Source organism: Typopeltis vanoorti, chromosome 17 (assembly GCF_054136105.1).
Source record: "Typopeltis vanoorti isolate ZY-2024b chromosome 17, IOZ_Tvanoo_1.0, whole genome shotgun sequence".
Classification (NCBI taxonomy): domain Eukaryota; kingdom Metazoa; phylum Arthropoda; class Arachnida; order Uropygi; family Thelyphonidae; genus Typopeltis; species Typopeltis vanoorti.
This window is the reverse complement of record NC_143565.1, coordinates 121,395-140,416: the sequence shown is the minus strand read 5'-3', so window position 1 is coordinate 140,416 and position 19,022 is coordinate 121,395. Positions and strand designations below refer to the sequence as shown.

Here is a 19,022-nt window from a genome sequence, read left to right as displayed (position 1 = left end):
AATGGCGCAAGCATGCTGAGCTCGTTGATTCGTTAGCAAGGCGTGGTCCTTTTCAGACATTCTCGCAGTGCGAACGCTTCTTGGTGTGTGTTTATAATGTCTAAGAAAATCGAATCGCCCGCCGCACGTGACTTCTTGGGCCAAGGCTCCACAATCAACGCGAGTATGTACTGCCAAACCCTTAAGAAACTGCGTCGTGTGATCCAGAACAAACGACGTGGCATGCTTACCAGGGGCGTTAATTTGATTCATGAAAACGCCTGTCCACACATGGCCGGTGTAACACAACTTCTCGCCAACTTCGGCTGGCAACAATTCCCCCCCCCCCCCCCCCCCACACACACACAATATAGTCCTAACCTCGCGCAAAGCAACTTTCACCTGTTCAAACATCTGAAATCTTTCCTTGGTGGCCTGAGGTTTCAAGACGACGACGAGATAAAAAAAAAAAAAAAATGCAGTCAATACGTGGTTTTCGTCACATGTGGCAACCTTCTACGACGAAGGTATACAACTCTTGGTGTCCCAATATGACAAGTGCCTGAACAATGGCGGAAGTTATGAAGAAAAGTAGTGAAAGATGTCTACTTTAATTTTCAATGGAGTTTTTTTTTTTTTTTTTTTTTTTTCAGAGTATATTTTTGTTTCTCTGACAGCTCATCGGAACTTACTTTCTGGACGTAATAAATTAACTTACTATATTCAGAAAATACAGTAAAAATAATCGAAGAATACTGAAATGAATTTTGACAAAAAAAATTGCAACTAAATAACTTTCTGACATTCTTTCAATGGCTGTAAATTTCCTAATCGAAACAAGAAAACTGAAGGAAAAAAAAGAAGTAATTTCGAATTGCAAAAAGCTCTTGAGATGAACTTGTAAATGAACAAGAAAAAACAGTTAAGGTTGGAGTTGGTTAATATTTTAGTACACAACCCAATAAGAGCTTATTGGATAAGATTTCAAGGTTTAGTTCTGATTTCATTTCTTTGTATGATATGAATTAAAAGAGTTTCCTTTAGCAACCATATTGAATAATTGTAAAAATTAAAAACTGGGTATTAGTGAAGCAAATATTTTAGCGCATGATTTCAATGTTGGTAGAGTATTCCAGGAAATGTATCAAGAAAGATGCATAAAAATTCATTTTAAATCAAAATTTCACAAAACTGTACTCAAATTTAAGTACAGTTTGGCAGATATTAAGATTCACGTAGATTTTACTATCGCATAAATCTTTCAGCCTGTGTAGCTCAGCGGAAGTGACGCTTGCGTCCTCTAAGCTCGGCTGCTCGAAGTCTGACTTGAGTTCAAGTGTAGTCGCTACACGCTAAATACTACAAAAAGTCAAAACGACGTATAGGGAAATAAATTAAGACACTATGCTTATGTTTATTTTAGTATAGTTGTTAAAAACTAATTATGAATTAAGTAATAAAAATTACTAGGTTAACATAAATAAAAGAATCGTCGAAAAATAAAATTGTGTCTCACGTGAAAAATGCCGCCCTAGGACCTCCCCCTCTGCACCCCCTAGCTACGGCACTGGATGGAGCCTTGCTTTGTGTTTTGTTTTCAAACGTCAGTTATGGCGAAAGGAGCTCTGCCAAATTCCTTTACAGCGTGAAAGGCATCGACGTTTTCTTGAATTTAAGGGTAGCAAAATAGTGCTTGGAGAGGAGCAGCATGGATTATACATTAACGATGGTCCCCAGTGATAACTAATCTGGATTCTGCCTTTCTCCTTTTACAGCAGACCTCTTTTCTAACTGGTGTGTAGCTGAGTGGATCTGACGTCCACATCTATGGCACAAGGCCAGCCGAGGAAAGAGCGTCTCCGAGTTCGCTGACTAGAGGAACTTTTTCCAAGCATTTTTAAACCGGTTCCGATTTAGTCGATCTCTGGCACAGGCAAGCGGATTTTTTTATCCCGGAAACTGGTTTTCCGTCCCGTAAACTCAAGAAAATCGACCGTAGACCAATCGTTGCAATTGAAGAGCTGTTCTAGTGGATGTGATCGCTAATTTCGACAGCGGTTCAATTTACACTTACTAGTTAAAGGAGGAGAGATCTGGGAACCATTTTCAGTCCAGTTCTAAAAACAGAAACACTATCGATGGGGCTGGATTCCACTTCTTTATTCGTTTAAAGACTGTCTCTGCGAACTTCAGTGGAACGCTCCGCACCAGCCTTACGCTTAGCCTTTTTGTGGGAATATGGATTATGACAAGGAAGGCGTTGGAAACACAAGTTGCCTCCCTTGCAGTTAGGGGTACAAAAACCTACGAACAACTTGACTGAATTATTGTACTTGAGTATAATGGTGCACTGCCTGTTGTGGTTTTAAGTTTTATCAGCCCCTTCCCCCATACACACACAGTCTTGAATCTCGTTTGCAAAATTTCATCAAAAGATAAGTTTCAATTTTTTTTTTATTCCTCAAGAGAGAGAGAGAGAGAGTGAACTGTTTGCTGTCTCTAAAAAGGTGAATTTGAACTCTCTTCTCTCCCATGTTCTGTCGATGATGAAATCCGCGTGACACGTTTATCGGGAGGCGTTGATTAAATGTCACGCGCGGCTTATCTTCCAAGTTGACGTCATATATAATCGTGCTGTTCCCGTGCTCGAGGAGAGGTGCACGTTGCGCAAGCCTCTGTGGGGAGAAGAACTTCGAAGACATGCTGTGTGTGAAGCACTTTGAAGATTTTGCTGCGACTCACCTCGAGAAGAAAACCCGCGACTACTACAACAGCGGGGCCAACCACGAAGAAACGCTGAGGGAAAACAGGGAAGCCTTCTCAAGGTAGGCCAAAGTTCACCTTTCCTGTCCCACAACATGCACTTTTCTTTCCCCGTTGCGAATAGGATTTGGGTGCGAGGAGATAATTTTATTTTCTGCAGTGTATCGTGTAGAGCAGCGCTTCCCAAACTGTGGGCCGCGGCCCCCCTTGGGGGCCGTAAGTTTTGTTGAGGGGTCCGTGAAATAATGAAAACAAATTTAAAATGTTTTAAGACGCAGTAAATTTTTTTAATCTTAAAAGAAACGTATTTAATTTTTATTATTTATTATTTATTTTTTGTTTGTTTTATATTTTAATATGGAAAAAAAGCACACATTGGTGTTGGTTAACAAATTTTGCTTCTTGCATATTTCGGCGATTAATCAATATCAGTAATATATGCTTATTCATATAAGTTTTGTTTCAAAGGTATTGATAAGCAACACAAAAAACATTATAAACCAAAATCTCGAATATAAATTATATTGAATATAAATACAATAAATATTATAATAATATGTCTGTATTACGATTTTTTTTCGATGGGGGCCGTAAAATATTTTAATTTTTCCAAAGGGGGCCTTGGCATCCATAAGTTTGGGAAGCACTGGTGTAGAGTATCGAATTTTTAGCATATGTGCGCTCCACGCTTCTGCTTACGATTGCACAAGCGGGTTTGAATATTTACAAAGCATTAGTTCGTTTGTGTGTGTGTTTTCCACCCGATTGCAACTACAGTCATTTTATTTCCTGTACGTTCTGTTGCAGTTATACAGCATTCTGGCGCTCATATTTATATTTTGCACTGCACAATTTGGTCTGCTTTCATTTTATTACGGCTGATGTATTTTACATTTCTATTTAATTTAGTATTGGCCAACATTGGTTGAAAATCACACGAAAACACACACACACAACAGAAATATTAATGTTAATTTTGGATAAGTTATGGTCTGCATTTGAATGGATTTGGTGTGCGAAGACTGGAAAAAGAGTTGCTGAATGAAGTGAAAATGGATGCGCAGAACCAGGGAAACTGGAACTACCAAGGGGGGGGGGGGATATGCGGACATCAGTGAGACAGTTCAGTGTAAGAATGTATATGATGTACCCGAGCCAGTACTAAGGACAAAAAATGGCAATGGGATATTTAGAATAGCGCATCAAGATAGGAGTGGGACAAATGGACCTCTGCATTTCATGTATACTAATGCCAGGAGTATTAGGAACAACAAGGAAGAATTTTTGGCCTTGATTGGCTCTTCCTGGCCACAAGTTATTGGCATTAGTGAAACATGGCTGACTGTAGATGATATAGCTAGTGGGATTGAATATGTAGGTTATAGTGTGTTTAGGAGGGACAGAGAGAATAAAATGGGGGGGAGGGGTGTTATTGATGATAGCTGATGAACTGCAGCCAAGGAGAATTGAAGTTGTATTGCAGGACAGTGAAAAGAGCTCATTTGAAGCTATTTAGTGTGAGATTGAGACTAACGGAGCAAAATGTACAGTTTGGTGCTGCTATAGACCAGGTGATGGAATATATGGTGGAGATAGTATGCATAGGTAAATAGAAGAAATGAGCGGAAGGAGGGTAATTATTATGGGGGATTTCAACTATGGCAATAGTTGAAATTGGAAGGAAGAGAGGACACATGTGAGGAAGGAACTGGATCTTATTCAGTTACTAAGGGATAACTATCTGAAACAGCATGTAATTGAAAATACTAGGGGTGTGAGAGTGCTTGACCTGGTAATAGCATCTGAGAATTTGACTGTAATGAATATGATCATGTTGCCACCTATTGGTGAGAATGATCATAAGGTCTTGACTTGGGAGGTGGCTAAAGGTGTGGAATTTTCGATTAAGACAGGGTATATGTGGAATGACCGTGCTGGCAAGTATGACAAGCTTAGGAGATTGCTTGGATCAGTGCCATGGCATGTACAAATGCAAGATCTGGACGTCGAAAGAGCATGGGAAGTGGTCAAGGAGCATTTACAGGAGGTTATGGCTGATTGTATACCTAGGGTCCGAATAGTAAAACAAGTAGGGGTTAAATTGATGAATAACACCATTAAGCTTGAGCTGCAAAAAAAGAAACAAATGTGGAGGGAATTTAAAGAAAAGGGTGACCTGCAGGCACACGAACGGTATAAAGTGCAGGCCAGAAGGGTAACGAGTGTGGTAAAAAAAAAGCAAAAGCGGATTGTGAAAGGAAACTAGCTATGCAAGCTGAAGAGAATCCCAAACAGTTCTTTCAATATGCTGCAAGCAAGAAAAAAAAAACAAAACTGTACACGGAAAAATGATTTTAAGGAATAACGATGATAAGGAGGTCACTGAATCAGTCGATATAGTGGCGTTACTGAGCGAGCACTTTGCAAAAGTATATCATCCAGGTGGTGATATCGAAAAAATGAAGGAACCATTAGTTTATACGGAAATTGTGATGAATGAAGTGGAGGTGAATAGTCTATTACAGAACCTTAATGTGAATACATCTGTGGGATTGGATGGTATAACGGCACGGGTCTTGCGTGAAGTGGCTAAGGAATTATCAGTACCCTTGACCATGTTGTTTAATCTGAGTCTCGGGTCTGGTTTAGTCCCAAAGGTGTGGAAAGAGGGGAAAATAGTTCCACTGCATAAAGGAGGATCCAAGACTACGGTTGCAAATTACCGACCGATCAGCATATCAGGAGTCGTTGTCAAGATCTTGAAGAACGTAGTCAAGGGAAAAATACAGGAATGGATTGATGAAAATGAGATACTGTACGGGGGACAGCATGGCTTTGTGAAGGGTAAATCATGCCTCAGTATCTTGCTCAAGTTTTATAACAAGGTGACGGCTGAACTGGATAAGGGTAATGGGTTTACAGTGATACTGCTGGACCTGCAAAGGCGTTTGACAGGATACCACATAGAATTCTAATCCGTAAACTACAACATATGGGAATGGACATAGGGTTGGTGAGATGGATAGGTGGGTGGTTGATGGAGAGATATCAAAGAGTAGTTTATTCAGGAGTAGAGTCCAAAAGACGGCCTGTGACTAGTGGTGTGCCGCAGGGTTCTGTTCTTAGACCACTGCTGTTTAATCTGTTCATTAACGATATAGGGAAGGATCTAAGAGGAACAATTCATTTGTTCACTGATGATGCAAAGTTGGGTAGGGCGATAGTGAATGCAGAATATATCAAAATCTTACAGGATGACTTGGATAGATTGGAGTTCTGGGCTAAGGAGAACGGATGTGAATTTAATGTGACAAAATGTAAGGTTATGCATTTTGGGATGAAAAGATTAGCAGCAGTATATCACATTGGTGGAACTGTACTCCAGGCGATTGATGAGGCCAGGGACTTGAGAGTGTTGGTGGATATGGATATGAAGTTAAGGGGGCACATTGCAAAAGTAGCTAAATCAGCTCATCAACTCACTTGGTTGTTGAAAAATACCTTGACGAGCAGAGACAAGCAAGTTATTGTACCTCTGTAAGCCTTGATAAGACCTCATCTCTACTACTGTGCCCAGATTTGGTCACTTAGGTTCCTTCTTGATGGGAAGGAGGTGGAGAGGATCCAGAGGCGAGTGACTAAGATGATAGCAGGTCTATGGAATGAACCACATGAGAACAGGTTGAAGATTTGTGGGTTGCAGAAATTAGTTGATAGGCAGAAGAGGGGAGATATGATTGAGACATTCAAATTGCTAAAGGGTTTCTATAGGATAAATTCAGAGGATATTTTTAAAATCAGGACTGGTGGTGGGAGAACTAGGGGACACCTATGGAAGCTGGGCAAGAATGTGATTAGCAGTGGTGTTAGAGCTGGGTTCTTTACTTTAAGAGTGGTAAATGAGTAATTAGCTGACAGAATCTTTTGTGGGTGCCATGACGCTGAGTGAGTTCAAGGCAAGGTATGATAGATACTGTGAGAATGTCATATAGTTGTGTGGACATGATGTTTAGGGCCTCCCACGATGAGTCGACATGACGCTGAGTGAGTTCAAGGCAAGGTATGATAGATACTGTGAGAATGTCATATAGTTGTGTGGACATGATGCTTAGGGCCTCCCACGATGAGTCGAAGGACTCCCTGGAGTCGCCTGTAATAATAATAATAATAATAATAATAAAAATAATAAGTTCTGGTATAGGTCATTTGAGGCATTCCAGTGATTCATAATCCAACATGATAGTCTGAGTGACATGCGCACTAAATGCAGAATGACAATTCAAGGACGTGGAATTTGAGTGCATGTTTTTCCAGGTCCTGTTTGAACAGTCAGCAGAAATTCGTGTGTTGTTCATCCGATTTTATACCTTCATTCGAAAGTATTTCTTTCTATGGCTCATTTTTAATAACATATTTCTGTTTGATCTTTAATATAATAAAAACCTCGCTTTATGTTTTTTTTTCTTTTTTGATTGGCAGGGAGTCATGCAGTGAAGTTATCTGCAAGTGGAGAAAAATCAGAACGACGGCGGACTGAAAAAGTTAAAGATGGGAGTTGTAGAAAAGAAGAAAGATTATCGCAAGTAAATCACCAGATGCACCCTGAAAAAACGCACAGAGAAAAATATAAGACAGCTAAGCTATCTTACATTAAACTTAGCTTAAACAAAAGTCACCGGAATGACTTGGGTAAGAATCTCCAATGCCAGTTCTCGCCCGTCAGAGACGGGTTAAGTCCACTAAGAAATTAGGCAAATAATTTAATGTTTTCCTTTATTTGTTTTAATGCAGACGCATTAAAACCAATTTCCTCCAGTGCAATCTCCAAACGGCATGCCATTTTATGTCTATAGATATGTGTGTTGATAGGGCCGGTTTGTCTGTTTTCAGAGACGAAAAATCCGAGTTTCAGGGAAAGAAAAATTTCCACACCCGCATGAGACCAGCCAGCTCATCTTTAATTGAATAATAAAAGGTCTTCAGAGGCCCAGTCGGAGGATGGAATTCCAGATAACAGGGTCTCATAGTTTTTATCTACGAAAAGGGATATAAAGTTGAATACGAGAATTACAGAGAAATTTTTTACTAATTGTTCCAGATAAGATTTATGCAATAAGCTTAGAAAATTATAGAACACCAACTTGGAGAAGAACAGCCTGGTGAGCCCTGGTAAAACAACGGTGGTTACGATCACATTTTCAGAATTGAAATCGTGGGAATATATGAAAGATGTTGCAGATGTTTCACTTTCCCATATCTATGTGGGAAAGTGATACATTCGAGTCTTGTAGATGTGGGAATACAGTTGCCTTGGACAACTCTTGGAAAACTAAGTTCCATTCTTAAGAGCGGCATCCCATTGTGCCTAAAAAAAGGGAAGTACTTGATCAATGCTTATTACCAGTAATGGCTTGTGGTAGTGAGACTTGGAACGTAACAAAAAAGACTGGAAAACAAATTGAAGATTGCTGAAAGAAAATTCGAAAGAAACAGCGTAGGGATCTCTTTAAAAGATAAATTAAGAAACTCTTGGATTAGAGGGCAGACCAAGATAAATGGTATTCTAACTCATATTAAGACCAGAAAACGGAAGTGGGCATGGCGTGTAATGAGAAGAGAGGGTGGACATTGGGCAAAGGAGCTTACAAAGTGGATACCAACCAGAAGAAGAAAAAGAGGAAGGCCAAGGACTAGATGGGATGATGACCTTAGTTCAGTAGTGGACTAAGACCAAGGCTGAGAAAGAAGATGTGGGAAAGGCATAATGACAACGTTCTTAGAGAAAAGCTCTTAACAGTACTACAGTTATATGGTATAAATGATACATTATATGGAGCAACACATAGCCCATATTTCACTCGTAAGTCAACGGTTAGAAATGATACAGGAGGATAGTTTGATGTAAGACAAGCGTGCACACTATCCCCACTCTTATGCATCATCTCTATGGATGAAGGAAGGTGATATTAAATCTGAAATCAAAATTGCGATGTTTATTTCAGCTTTTTACTTTATGCAGATGACGTTATACGAGGAGTTTCTAAAAATTTAAGTAACACATTTCTTACTTAATTATGGTGAAGGAAAACGAGATCAAACACGGTGGACAGAGTGACCGGTTCCAGTTCAAGGTGGCAGCTGCCTTCCGAGTGTGTTCCAAAACAGGTGCCCGTGAAGAGATTCGTTGTGCAAGGTAAAGGGCCATCACCAAGTGACATTCACGGGGAACTGGTTGCTGTGTAAGGTGAAAACGTGATGTCGAAGAAGCAGGTATGTTTCGGATGCATTGAAAGCCGGTATCATTAAAGATCGACATCGAGCGAGCAGGCCTTCATCGAACAAGACAGAAGACAACTTTTCGCTCATTACGGGCATCGTTCTTCTTCAAGATCGGCGAGTGAAACTGTACGAAATTGCACAAGTGGTTAATTTGAGTAAGTCCGCTGGTTAACAAATTGTTCACGATGTCCTTGGCTTTCGAAAGGTGTGCTCCCATTGAGTGCCCCGATAAGTGTCAGAGGAGCACAAGACAACTCGCATGGGGATGTGACTGGAGAATCCGTTGTAATACAGTGACGAAGGCGAATATTTTATCGCTCGCCTAGTCACAGGAGACGAAACGTGGATTCATCTCTTTAACCAAGCTGCAAACAAGACTCCATGACCTGGAAACATCTTCAATGTCCCGTTTGCACAAAATTCAAAACTGTTCCCACTATCCGAAAGGTCATGGCCACAGTGTCCTGAGATCTCCAAGGCGTTCTCTTGGTAGACTTCTTGCGAAGGCAGGAGCAATCAATGCAGAACTTACTATCGCAACGTTCGACAAACTGAAAGTCAACATTCGATGGAAACGACCAAAACCCCTGACAAGCCGCCTGATTTTCGTGCACGACAACGCTACTCCACACATTACCACACCACTCGTGAGTAAATGTTCGCAGTGTGTGGAGTAGCGGTTGTTCGGTCCCTCAAGAAACGCTTTGAGGAAGGCATTTCACTGGATGAGGAAGTTTATCAGGTGATGCGATGTTGTTACTGGGTGTGGGCGCGGACTTCAGTACCGGTATTGATAAACTGATCTACCGTTGAGACAAGCGCATCTGTAAATCTTTCTGGAGAAGCAGTGCATGTTCACTTATTTCTTGGTGTGTAATTTCAACTTCCCATTATTAGACATCCTCGAGGAAAAAATTGCTCGCCATACTTTTCGGAAACCCATCGTACTTCTGAATAAATCCAGGACAAGTCTGCAAGATTCACCGAATAAACTGAATGTGTTTTAGTAAATTTGGTATGAAAATCAGCAACATTGCAACTGCATCCTGAATGGAGAACCTACAGAGCAAGTGAAACATTTGCTGGCGAGGGATGTTGCTAGTCGAATACTACGGAACTCACTTTTAAGTGTTTTGAGTGAATTCCTTGCTGTTTGCACACGAAAAGATATGTTGTCCGTACAAGATTCATTTCTTATGAAGAAATTCATAAAAACCCCACCAACCTCAAATCCTGTCTTTCATAAACATGTAAACTCTTCTCTCGCTCTCTGTTTGTGCCTCAAAAACAAATTACATGACTTTTTTTTCTTCTCCCAGGTTCAGAATTCGTCCGAGATTTCTCCGTGATGTTTCAACGAGAGATCTGCGCACGATCGTGTTGGGCAACGAGATTTCCTTCCCGGTGTGTGTGTCCCCCACAGCGATGCAGAGACTCGCCCATCCCGAAGGCGAAGTGGCCACTGCGAGAGGTAAGCCCCCTTCATGTTCTTTTCGTAGGGCTTTTCGTTCAGTTGGAACCTGTCGAGTGACAGCACTCGCTTTCATCGGACATGCTGGGAGTAGGTGAGGGGGACGAGACAAATCATCCGCTTCCTTCTGCTGGCTCACGTTGCTCAGAAAAAGGGTTCAATATTCCCTTAGTTGCATTGCGGGGCTAAAAATTCTTGTGGGATTCAGTGAAGAAGAAATAGAAATGTCAGAAAAGACATCGACAGGAAAGGTGTTCTCAACTCACTGAGTTTCACTATCGCTTCATCACCCCCCCCCCCCTCTCTCTCTCTCTCTCTTGGTCTTTTAATCCGAAGGTGATTTGCTTTCCCTTTCCCGTCTGTGTCTATTCATCTCTCCTTTCTAAATGTGACCCTCGCATTCGAGTGCTTGCTAGTCACATTTTCGCACTTGCGAGTTTCTTCTTTACTTTTTCGCTCTTCCCTACAACGCCTGCTGTTGCTAAATGCGTATATTTTCGTTGTATTCGAAGGATTTCCCGAGAAGGAGGTCTTCTCAGTTAATTACATACCAACGCGTGAGATACTTTGATATCGCATAATTTACTGTTAATCACTCATTACGTTGTTGTTCTTCCTTTCTCGTGTTTTCTATTTCCAGCTGCCACCGCATCGGACACCCTGATGGTCCTGAGCACCATTGCAACCTCCTCCATCGAAGAGGTGTCGAAGGCATCCCCAACCGGTCTGTTGTGGTTCCAACTGTACGTGTTCAAGGACAGGAGCGTCACCCGAGAGCTCGTGGCCAGAGCAGAGACGTCGGGATTCAAGGCGATCGTGTTGACGATAGATACGCCCTTCTTCGGAATGAGACTCCGCGATGCGCAAAATAAATTCTGTTTGCCTCCCCACTTGCGGTAAGTGAATATACCATAGACTATAACAGAATGTAAAGGAAGGCGCGTTATCGTGTTGTAAAGTACACAACACGCTATTCACCTGCAAACAACGAACAAACAAGTCGCGATATTAAACACCATTGGGGTCATGAACTAAAATCGATTGAATTGGGGAGAAAATAAATTTGCACAAAATGTAAATGAATATTTCCCATGGATGCGCAGAAAATGACGTTCAGGCAGTGTGTGTGTGTGTGTGTGTGTGTGTGTGTGTGTGTGTGTGTGTGTGTGTGTGTGTGTGTGTGTGTGTGTGTGTAAAGTTCAAACAAAAGGGCCTTTGAAACAATATTGCTGGAACCGTCATATCAATTTGAGACGATTGTGTGGACAGTAACAGTGGAGGTATCTCCGTTCTCATGCAACACGATTTACTTGAAAGACATCACGTAAATCAATATTAAGAGCGCGCTTGCAAGCACTACAGGGAATAAATTCATTAATAACCACGCTACCAGTCTATAGAAGTCAAGGTTATCATGGATGCGAAAGTGCGTATTAAAATTGTAATACCATTGATATTACATTGAAATATATGATGGATACGTATGAGGATGCGTATTTGATCCATAATGGCCAGTAAGGTGGTTAAATCATAAAAGAACAAATGAAATACTGTCTCTCTTTCTCACACAGTACCGATGTGCAAATAGGTCGTGTGAACTTTACAAACTGCCAAACAAAGGCTTTATAAGCGATTATCAAACAGAATGTGGAAATGATCTGAGCTGTCCAATCAGTTGCTTGTGCAGTCTGCTTTCTGTTGATTCAGTATGGCTGAGGATTCAGCGCAAGTGAACATCTTGGTTACACCTTAAGCTGATAAAATAATTTTAGAATTGGTTAGGGATTTCACAAACTGAGAGAGTCTGCGCACGAATCGCCTTTTTTTTCGTTTCCGTTCCCCCTGGACTGTCACTTATGAGCTATACCGTGTATACACGGTATAGCTCATAAGTGACAGTCCAGGGTTAGCCTGGACTCTATTATCCTGCAGACAGCCATCCAGCCCGTTCGCATTTGAGAGTGATCTCACAATTCTGGATGAAGAAGAGGAATGCCGGTGGCCAGTTCAGAAGAACATTGTGCTTGGAAATAAATGTAGAAGAGACAGAAGGCAGAAACAGAATGCGTATGAGAGTGACTGCAGTAAATCTGTGTGTGAGAGAGGGAGAGAGAGAGAGATGTCATTAATTAAGGAATTGGGTTTTCCTCCTCCAGGTAGCATTAGGCATTCGTAGGAAGGTTTCGGATCAACTACCCCGAGGCGATCCAATCGGAGAGCAATGACAAATAGAAGGCATCGGATTTAACCCAAAATGAAGCATTGATAGGACAGCGCAGTGCATTTGTAGAAACGGAAAAGAGGGAGTTGTGTTTAGACTGCGCTCATCTCACACGCTTCTACGTACCGAGGGCGGAAGATCCCAGCTAAGTGCAAGCATGGCACTCATCTCGCCACACGTCATCTGATGGTGGAATGCCAGCAGAGAGAAGAATGAAATGTTTGGTAGTCTAGCGGCGCCATCATGTACTCGAGCACACGTGCAGAAATATATGTAATTTTTTTTTTCTCCAAAGAATGAATGTCTAGAGTCGCGTCTGATCAAATGTTTTTGCTGTGTGTACACTCTAATGTTTGACTTTAATTCAATTTGTTTGCTTGTACATAGGATGGTGTTTATTTATTTTAGATTTTAGGCGTTTATGTGTTTCACAGATTCCTTAGCAGCTCTACAAGCTATTAAGCGCTACTACACTAACCATCAAGAAATACTTAGAGACATAGCAAAAAACATAAATAAACCACACAAGGATTGCGAAATAATTTTCCAATGGATCCCATCCCATGTGGGATTAAAGAGAAATGAAACTGCAGATGAAGTAGCAAAAATGGCCGCAACATCCGGTGATACCATAGATTTCAATCGTTTTAAAAACACTCAAGAAGAAAACAAAAATAACGATTCTCCAGGACATGAATCACCACTGGTATTCAGCAGAAGAACCAGGAGCTAGCATCGACTCCAAGTTTAATCGTTGTGCCACTACCATGATCTCTCGCCTCAAGACTGGCAACGCAAGACCAATCAAGTTTAGCAATGGGATAAAAGTCTCCTGCAGCTGCAAAATCTGTAACATCGTGGAAGCATCGGCAATGCATTTACTAAATTGTATGCAGAGCCGGCGCTAGGGTCTTTGCCGCCCGCATGCAATGTCTATCTATGCGCCCCTGTAACGATCCAGGCGTGTGTGGTTCTTTTACGATAATAAAAATTTTAATTATTTGAAATTTCTTAAATAAATTTTGACAGAACAGCCACACGTTGGTTCGCTAAATGTAACGAACCGAAGTTTTGGCTAGGCAGGATAATCGTTAAAAACCCGAATATTCAAAAAATTCTCAAAAGTTAAAGCAAATTTTGGTAAAGCCACTTCACTTTAATCGTTGAATATAATGATACAGGGATTATGGCCTTCTCACCGACCCGAATCGCTAACAAAATTAAAATGAATTTTAATTAAAGTTAAAATTTATTTGAACTAAAATTTAAAAAATTCTTGCATTTTATTAAATTCTTTGTAAGTTGTAAAAATATTTTAATAATTTTTATAAGTGGAACTATCTTTTATGAAAATAAAAGAAACTCAAGATAGATGAGAAAATAAGAAAAGAATTCAGAAATAGTAATTAGAACATTTTATTAAAATTAATATAAGTATTCGAAAAATAAAATCTTTACAGAATAACAGAAAATAAATTAAATTACATAAATATACTTGAACTTTTTTTATTAAAATTTTAGGGTTCTTGATTTCATATTCACCAAATTAGAAATAACGGTCTTAACGTCTAATTCCGCACATACATTATATTCAATAGCTATTAACGCCAAACTAACAAGCCTTTTTTGTGACATACTTGTTCTTAAGTAAGTTTTAATCAATTTCAACTTGGAAAAGGAACGTTCATCGCTCGTTACACTAACAGGTAAGGTTAATAGTATTCTTAAAGCAATTGAAAAGTTCGGGAAAGATAAATTATTGGACACAATAAAATTAAGAATATCGAAAGGGTTTTGAATATTTAAATTATCCTTTCAAAAAATATCCTGGAAAGTACATAACTCGTCATATAGTTCTATTGCATTTACGTCTTTATTGTCGCCGTCCATCAAGAGAATCTCTAAATCGTCACAATTTTTTCATAAATCTTCGTTATTAATTTCTAGTAATCTATACAAGAAATTGAAATTATCATAATAAGCTTTTAGTAGTTCAAAACGTTCTATTAACGAACACATTGCAACGTATAGAAGTGTATAAAACACATTCACTCTAAATTTATCTTCTGGCGATTGTGGCGTTTCGTCATGATGCTCGTAGTCAAATTGTCGTGTCTTCTTTCGTCGTGGAACTTCAGTTCCAGTTTTAAATTCTTGTTCTCCATCCAACTCTTTACTCAGTTATTTTGCCGTTTTTAGAACTTATTTAAAATTTGTATTTGATCGATACTCTTTTAAGAATATTTTTAAGTTTTGGATAGATTCTAAAGCAAGTGTAAGGTTTATATTTTTGTCATGAAGCATTTTACTCACAAGCTTTATTCTGTTAAGTAAATCATGCCAAATTATAAGAGAACAAATAAATTTGCAGTCATTCATTTTAGCACCTAATGTTTGTGCTTCATGCTGAGTTTGTTCATTAAAATTTTCATTATTTAAATTTTCAAAACGTGCATCGTAAATTTCTCCTAACTGATATCGTAGAGGGCGGATTGCATTAATTTTACTTTCCCATCGCGTTTCTGGTGGCTGTTTCAATGTTAAATTTTTTGCGAACTTTAAAAGGATTGCCCAACGTTTGTAAGAGAATGAAAAGAAATTATATATTTCTTAATAATTGCAAAGAAACTAATTGTATCTGTATTCACTTTGGCTGCATCGCTAATGATTAAATTATGAGTATGAGCAGCTAATGGTACGTAAAAAGCTCGAGGATTTTTGTTCAAAAGCAAATTTTGGAGCCCATATTTTCCCCATTTCATATTTGATCCATTGTCATACCCTTGATCTCACATGTCTTCAATGGGAATATTCCATTTTTCCAGTTGTTCCACTATTTTTGCACATAAACCACGTCCTGTGGAATCTGATATATCTGCAAAACCTAAAACGTTTTCTCTGATCATGACAATTCCATTGTCACAGGAAACAAAGCGAATAATAATGGTCATTTGTTCTGTTTTACTTGCATCAGGTGCGCAGTCTAAAATTATGGAATAATATTTAATTTTCGAATTGCTAATAAAATTGTATCCCTGATTGCATTACTTAAAGTTTCCAATATTTCATTTTGACTGTGTTTACTCAAATAGTGTACTCTATTGTTTCATTGTTGGGCCCTTTCATCATGATTTTCCATAATGGGATCAAACTTCGCAAAGAGTTCGACTAATTTTAAAAAAACTGCCGTTATTCCTTTCATATAATTTATCAGATGATCTGCGAAAAGCTAAATTTCGACTACCAAGGAATTTTATAATTTCAATCAAGCGTTCTAAAACACTCGTCCAATGTTTCTTTTCCATTTCATACATGCTTTGAGTCTGGCAATCAATAGTAGTTTTGTTTTTTTTAATTTTTATCAAGTTCCTTCCATTTTAAGAAATTTTTCATGGGAGCTAAACTAGCCTCATGTCTATGCAAAGTTGTACTTACATTTCTCCAATCGTTATAACTTTCTTCAAGACTACGTGATTTAGTAGGTGCGAAAGGTGTGCAACAAAAGCGAAAAACAGAATTTAAAGTTTCCGAATAATTGAGCCATGATCTTGGCACGAGCTGCCCGTTTTCCATTTTTCTATTATAATACGTGTTTAAACATTAGGGAGATTGCTTTCTCTATCCTTCTATAAAAACTCTTGAGCAAAATTTAGAACCTTTTTTTTCTTCAACTTTAAAATACTTTCTTTAACACAAACCGTTATCTACTCTCAGTTTACAAATTTTACTTATTAAACTCCAAGCTTACTCGCAAAGAGGTTACCTAAATCTCTCTGTTAAGTTATCTTTAGAAATTTGATATCAACTTCTAACATGCCAATTGATTCTCTTAAGGACACTTCTTAACCTTATTAAACATTAAACATATATCTTAAAAGTCTTTCTAATATAGCTATAAGAGGAATTATATAAACGTTTTGACCTTACAAAGGCTCTGTATCTTACAATTAGTCAAAAGTCTTTCACTAAAAGTTCTGTGGCAATTCTTTCATCTCAGATCTCCATCTGGAATTTTGGCTTCGGCGATATCAATTGGGAATGTAGCGGGACTCGTGCAGTTCCGGAAAAATGTTATTCTCCCACGGCGAAAAGAAAAACTTACGAGCGAAGGTACTTTGGGAAATTTGCCTCGCCTTTTCTCCTCTACTTGGGCTCGCCGAAAATGCCTGGACGACTGCCGTCTCAAGTAGCTTGAATTGCCGCCTCCAAGAAAAATGAAACTGTTGTCAACTATCAATCAGGATCCCTCTGGACTGGAAACTTTTCTCTTCTACGGCGTTTGGGACTTCTCCTTTCGGTAATTTGGAAGCCCTGACTGTGGCCTAGAAGTCGTTTTTCTCTCTAGCGACGTCTCGAACCGAGAAGCTCCTTTCTGGAAGCGGAAAACTCCTCTCTCAACCAACGTCTGGATCTGGGATGCTCTCTGATGGTGTCTGGAACCCAGCAGCTCTGTCTCTCTTTAGCAATGTCTGGAACCGGGCTCCCCTCTACTTCTGCAGTAATCTCTGGACCTGTGCAGCCCTTCTGCTTGCTTCAGGCCCTTTTTATTATACCTCCTCTGAGACCTTGCACGAAGTTTGCAACCCCCAAAGAATCAGTATGATTCTTTCATCTTAAGTTTCAAGTTCGGCACGCCATTTGTTCTCATCCGCTTTCTTTTAATTGTAAGTTGCCGGCCATCCGAAAGTTGTTTGAACCTTTCTGACTGACTTAGCAGATGTTTACACTTAGAGCCTGTAAGCCTTTCTCATCGAACAAATTTTAATAACAATCTTTCTAATGCCGCCATGTATATCTATTACATGCAGCTTCGGCGATATAAACATTGCCTTTGTTTTTAACACTCTAACATATTCTTATTAAAGCAATATAAACAGTTAACTTCCAGAGTGTTATTTACAATAACATCTAAAACAAACTATACAGAGACAAACAAAGTTTATTTTTACAATATTTACATGGACTTAACCTAAGTAAACAATAGAATGTAATGTGCTTTAGAATATTTAAGCTACAATCGAGTTTTTACAGTACCATATGACTGGTTACGTAGCAACAAATGTTTTGTACGAAAATTCGTTTCTGTGCATAAAAACCGTTCACCGTTTCACTTTAGATTCTGGAGGGAATCTAAAGTGAAATCTTTAGCCTGCTCTCGCTGCAAAATTGTAAACCGCCAGCAATATACAATTTTTCAAAAAAATTTATTCGGTGTATCCGGCCTTATTTATTTTAATATTGATCATTCTAAGAATTTTTTGTTTTTATGATAAAAATTTTGTTTCTTAAAAATGAACTTATGACCCGTGCCCCAGTGCTCCCTTCATAGCGGCACCGCATGCACCGCATGCTCTGCATGCCCGCTTCCGCTGGCCCTGATTGTATGAATATTTTCAAATGTGAATTTTATAACAACTCGGTAAAGGTGCTGTACAAAATACATGAACTTGACCTCTATGATCTGGTGTAATAATAATAATAATAATAATAATAATAATAATAATAATAATAAAGATTTTAATCTTGTGTACTGCTGTAACCTTTGCAGTATGACCTTAAGTTGTTCTTGCTCCAATAAACCCCAAATCTAAAGTATCCAGCGTACACTCAGTCCGTGAGTATACGGTGGACACTCATTTTGAGAAGAAGAAGAAGAAGAAGAAGAAGAAAACTCTGGACACAGATATTCTTAAGCTATGGTTTGATGGCAGATGCTGTATTTGGCTTCGTGACCTGGGCCGTACTTATGCACAGGTACACACGAGGCTCTAGCTTGGGGCCCGAAAAATTAGGATCAATTTAAGGGCCCTAATCAACGATAAGGGGTCCTCCAGCCTCGGGAAAAATATAAGTACGGCCCTGATCGTGACAAAAACATGCCAGACGCTTTCCTCTGAGGCCTGCAGCAAACATCCCTGATTTAATTCACTGTGGAAAGAGAGGATCACAATCGAGTTCTCTTCCTGGACACACGTGTTGGCACCTTTTCTTGCAAGGCAATCAAAAATCAAAGCCAGTTCACCCTCATTCTCAATAACCTCCGTATTGGCATCATTGTAATGCTCAGTCGCAGGAACAGTACTCTTGCTTGCAAGAGTACTGTTCCTGCGACTGAGCATTACAAAACCAGCATTACATAACCTTTCTTCATCGCCCAAGTCAAACATATTCGGATACGCCTTCATAACGAATGGTCGTAACGTCAACGTAACTTACGTCATGACAAACGCTGCTCAGAATTTTTTTCAAGAACATTAAAGAGACGGGATTTCCGTAAAAGTGTTCGAAACCCTCATCAAATTGATCACC

The 19,022-nt window shown here is 39.4% G+C and overlaps 1 protein-coding gene across 2 annotated transcripts in view; it reads left to right on the top strand.

Annotated features, from left to right (window-relative positions):
• Nucleotides 1-2,643: 2,643 nt before the first annotated feature.
• The window catches only part of LOC150097086 (2-Hydroxyacid oxidase 1-like), a 35,782-nt gene continuing 19,403 nt past the window's right edge, over nucleotides 2,644-19,022 (top strand). For both annotated transcript variants that reach the window (XM_090407411.1, XM_090407410.1), the window contains exons 1-3: nucleotides 2,644-2,804; nucleotides 10,341-10,492; nucleotides 11,133-11,388. In XM_090407411.1, the coding sequence (XP_090263537.1) occupies nucleotides 2,680-2,804; nucleotides 10,341-10,492; nucleotides 11,133-11,388 (533 nt within the window). In that variant the 5' untranslated portion in view covers nucleotides 2,644-2,679. The remainder of the gene's footprint in view (nucleotides 2,805-10,340; nucleotides 10,493-11,132; nucleotides 11,389-19,022) is intronic.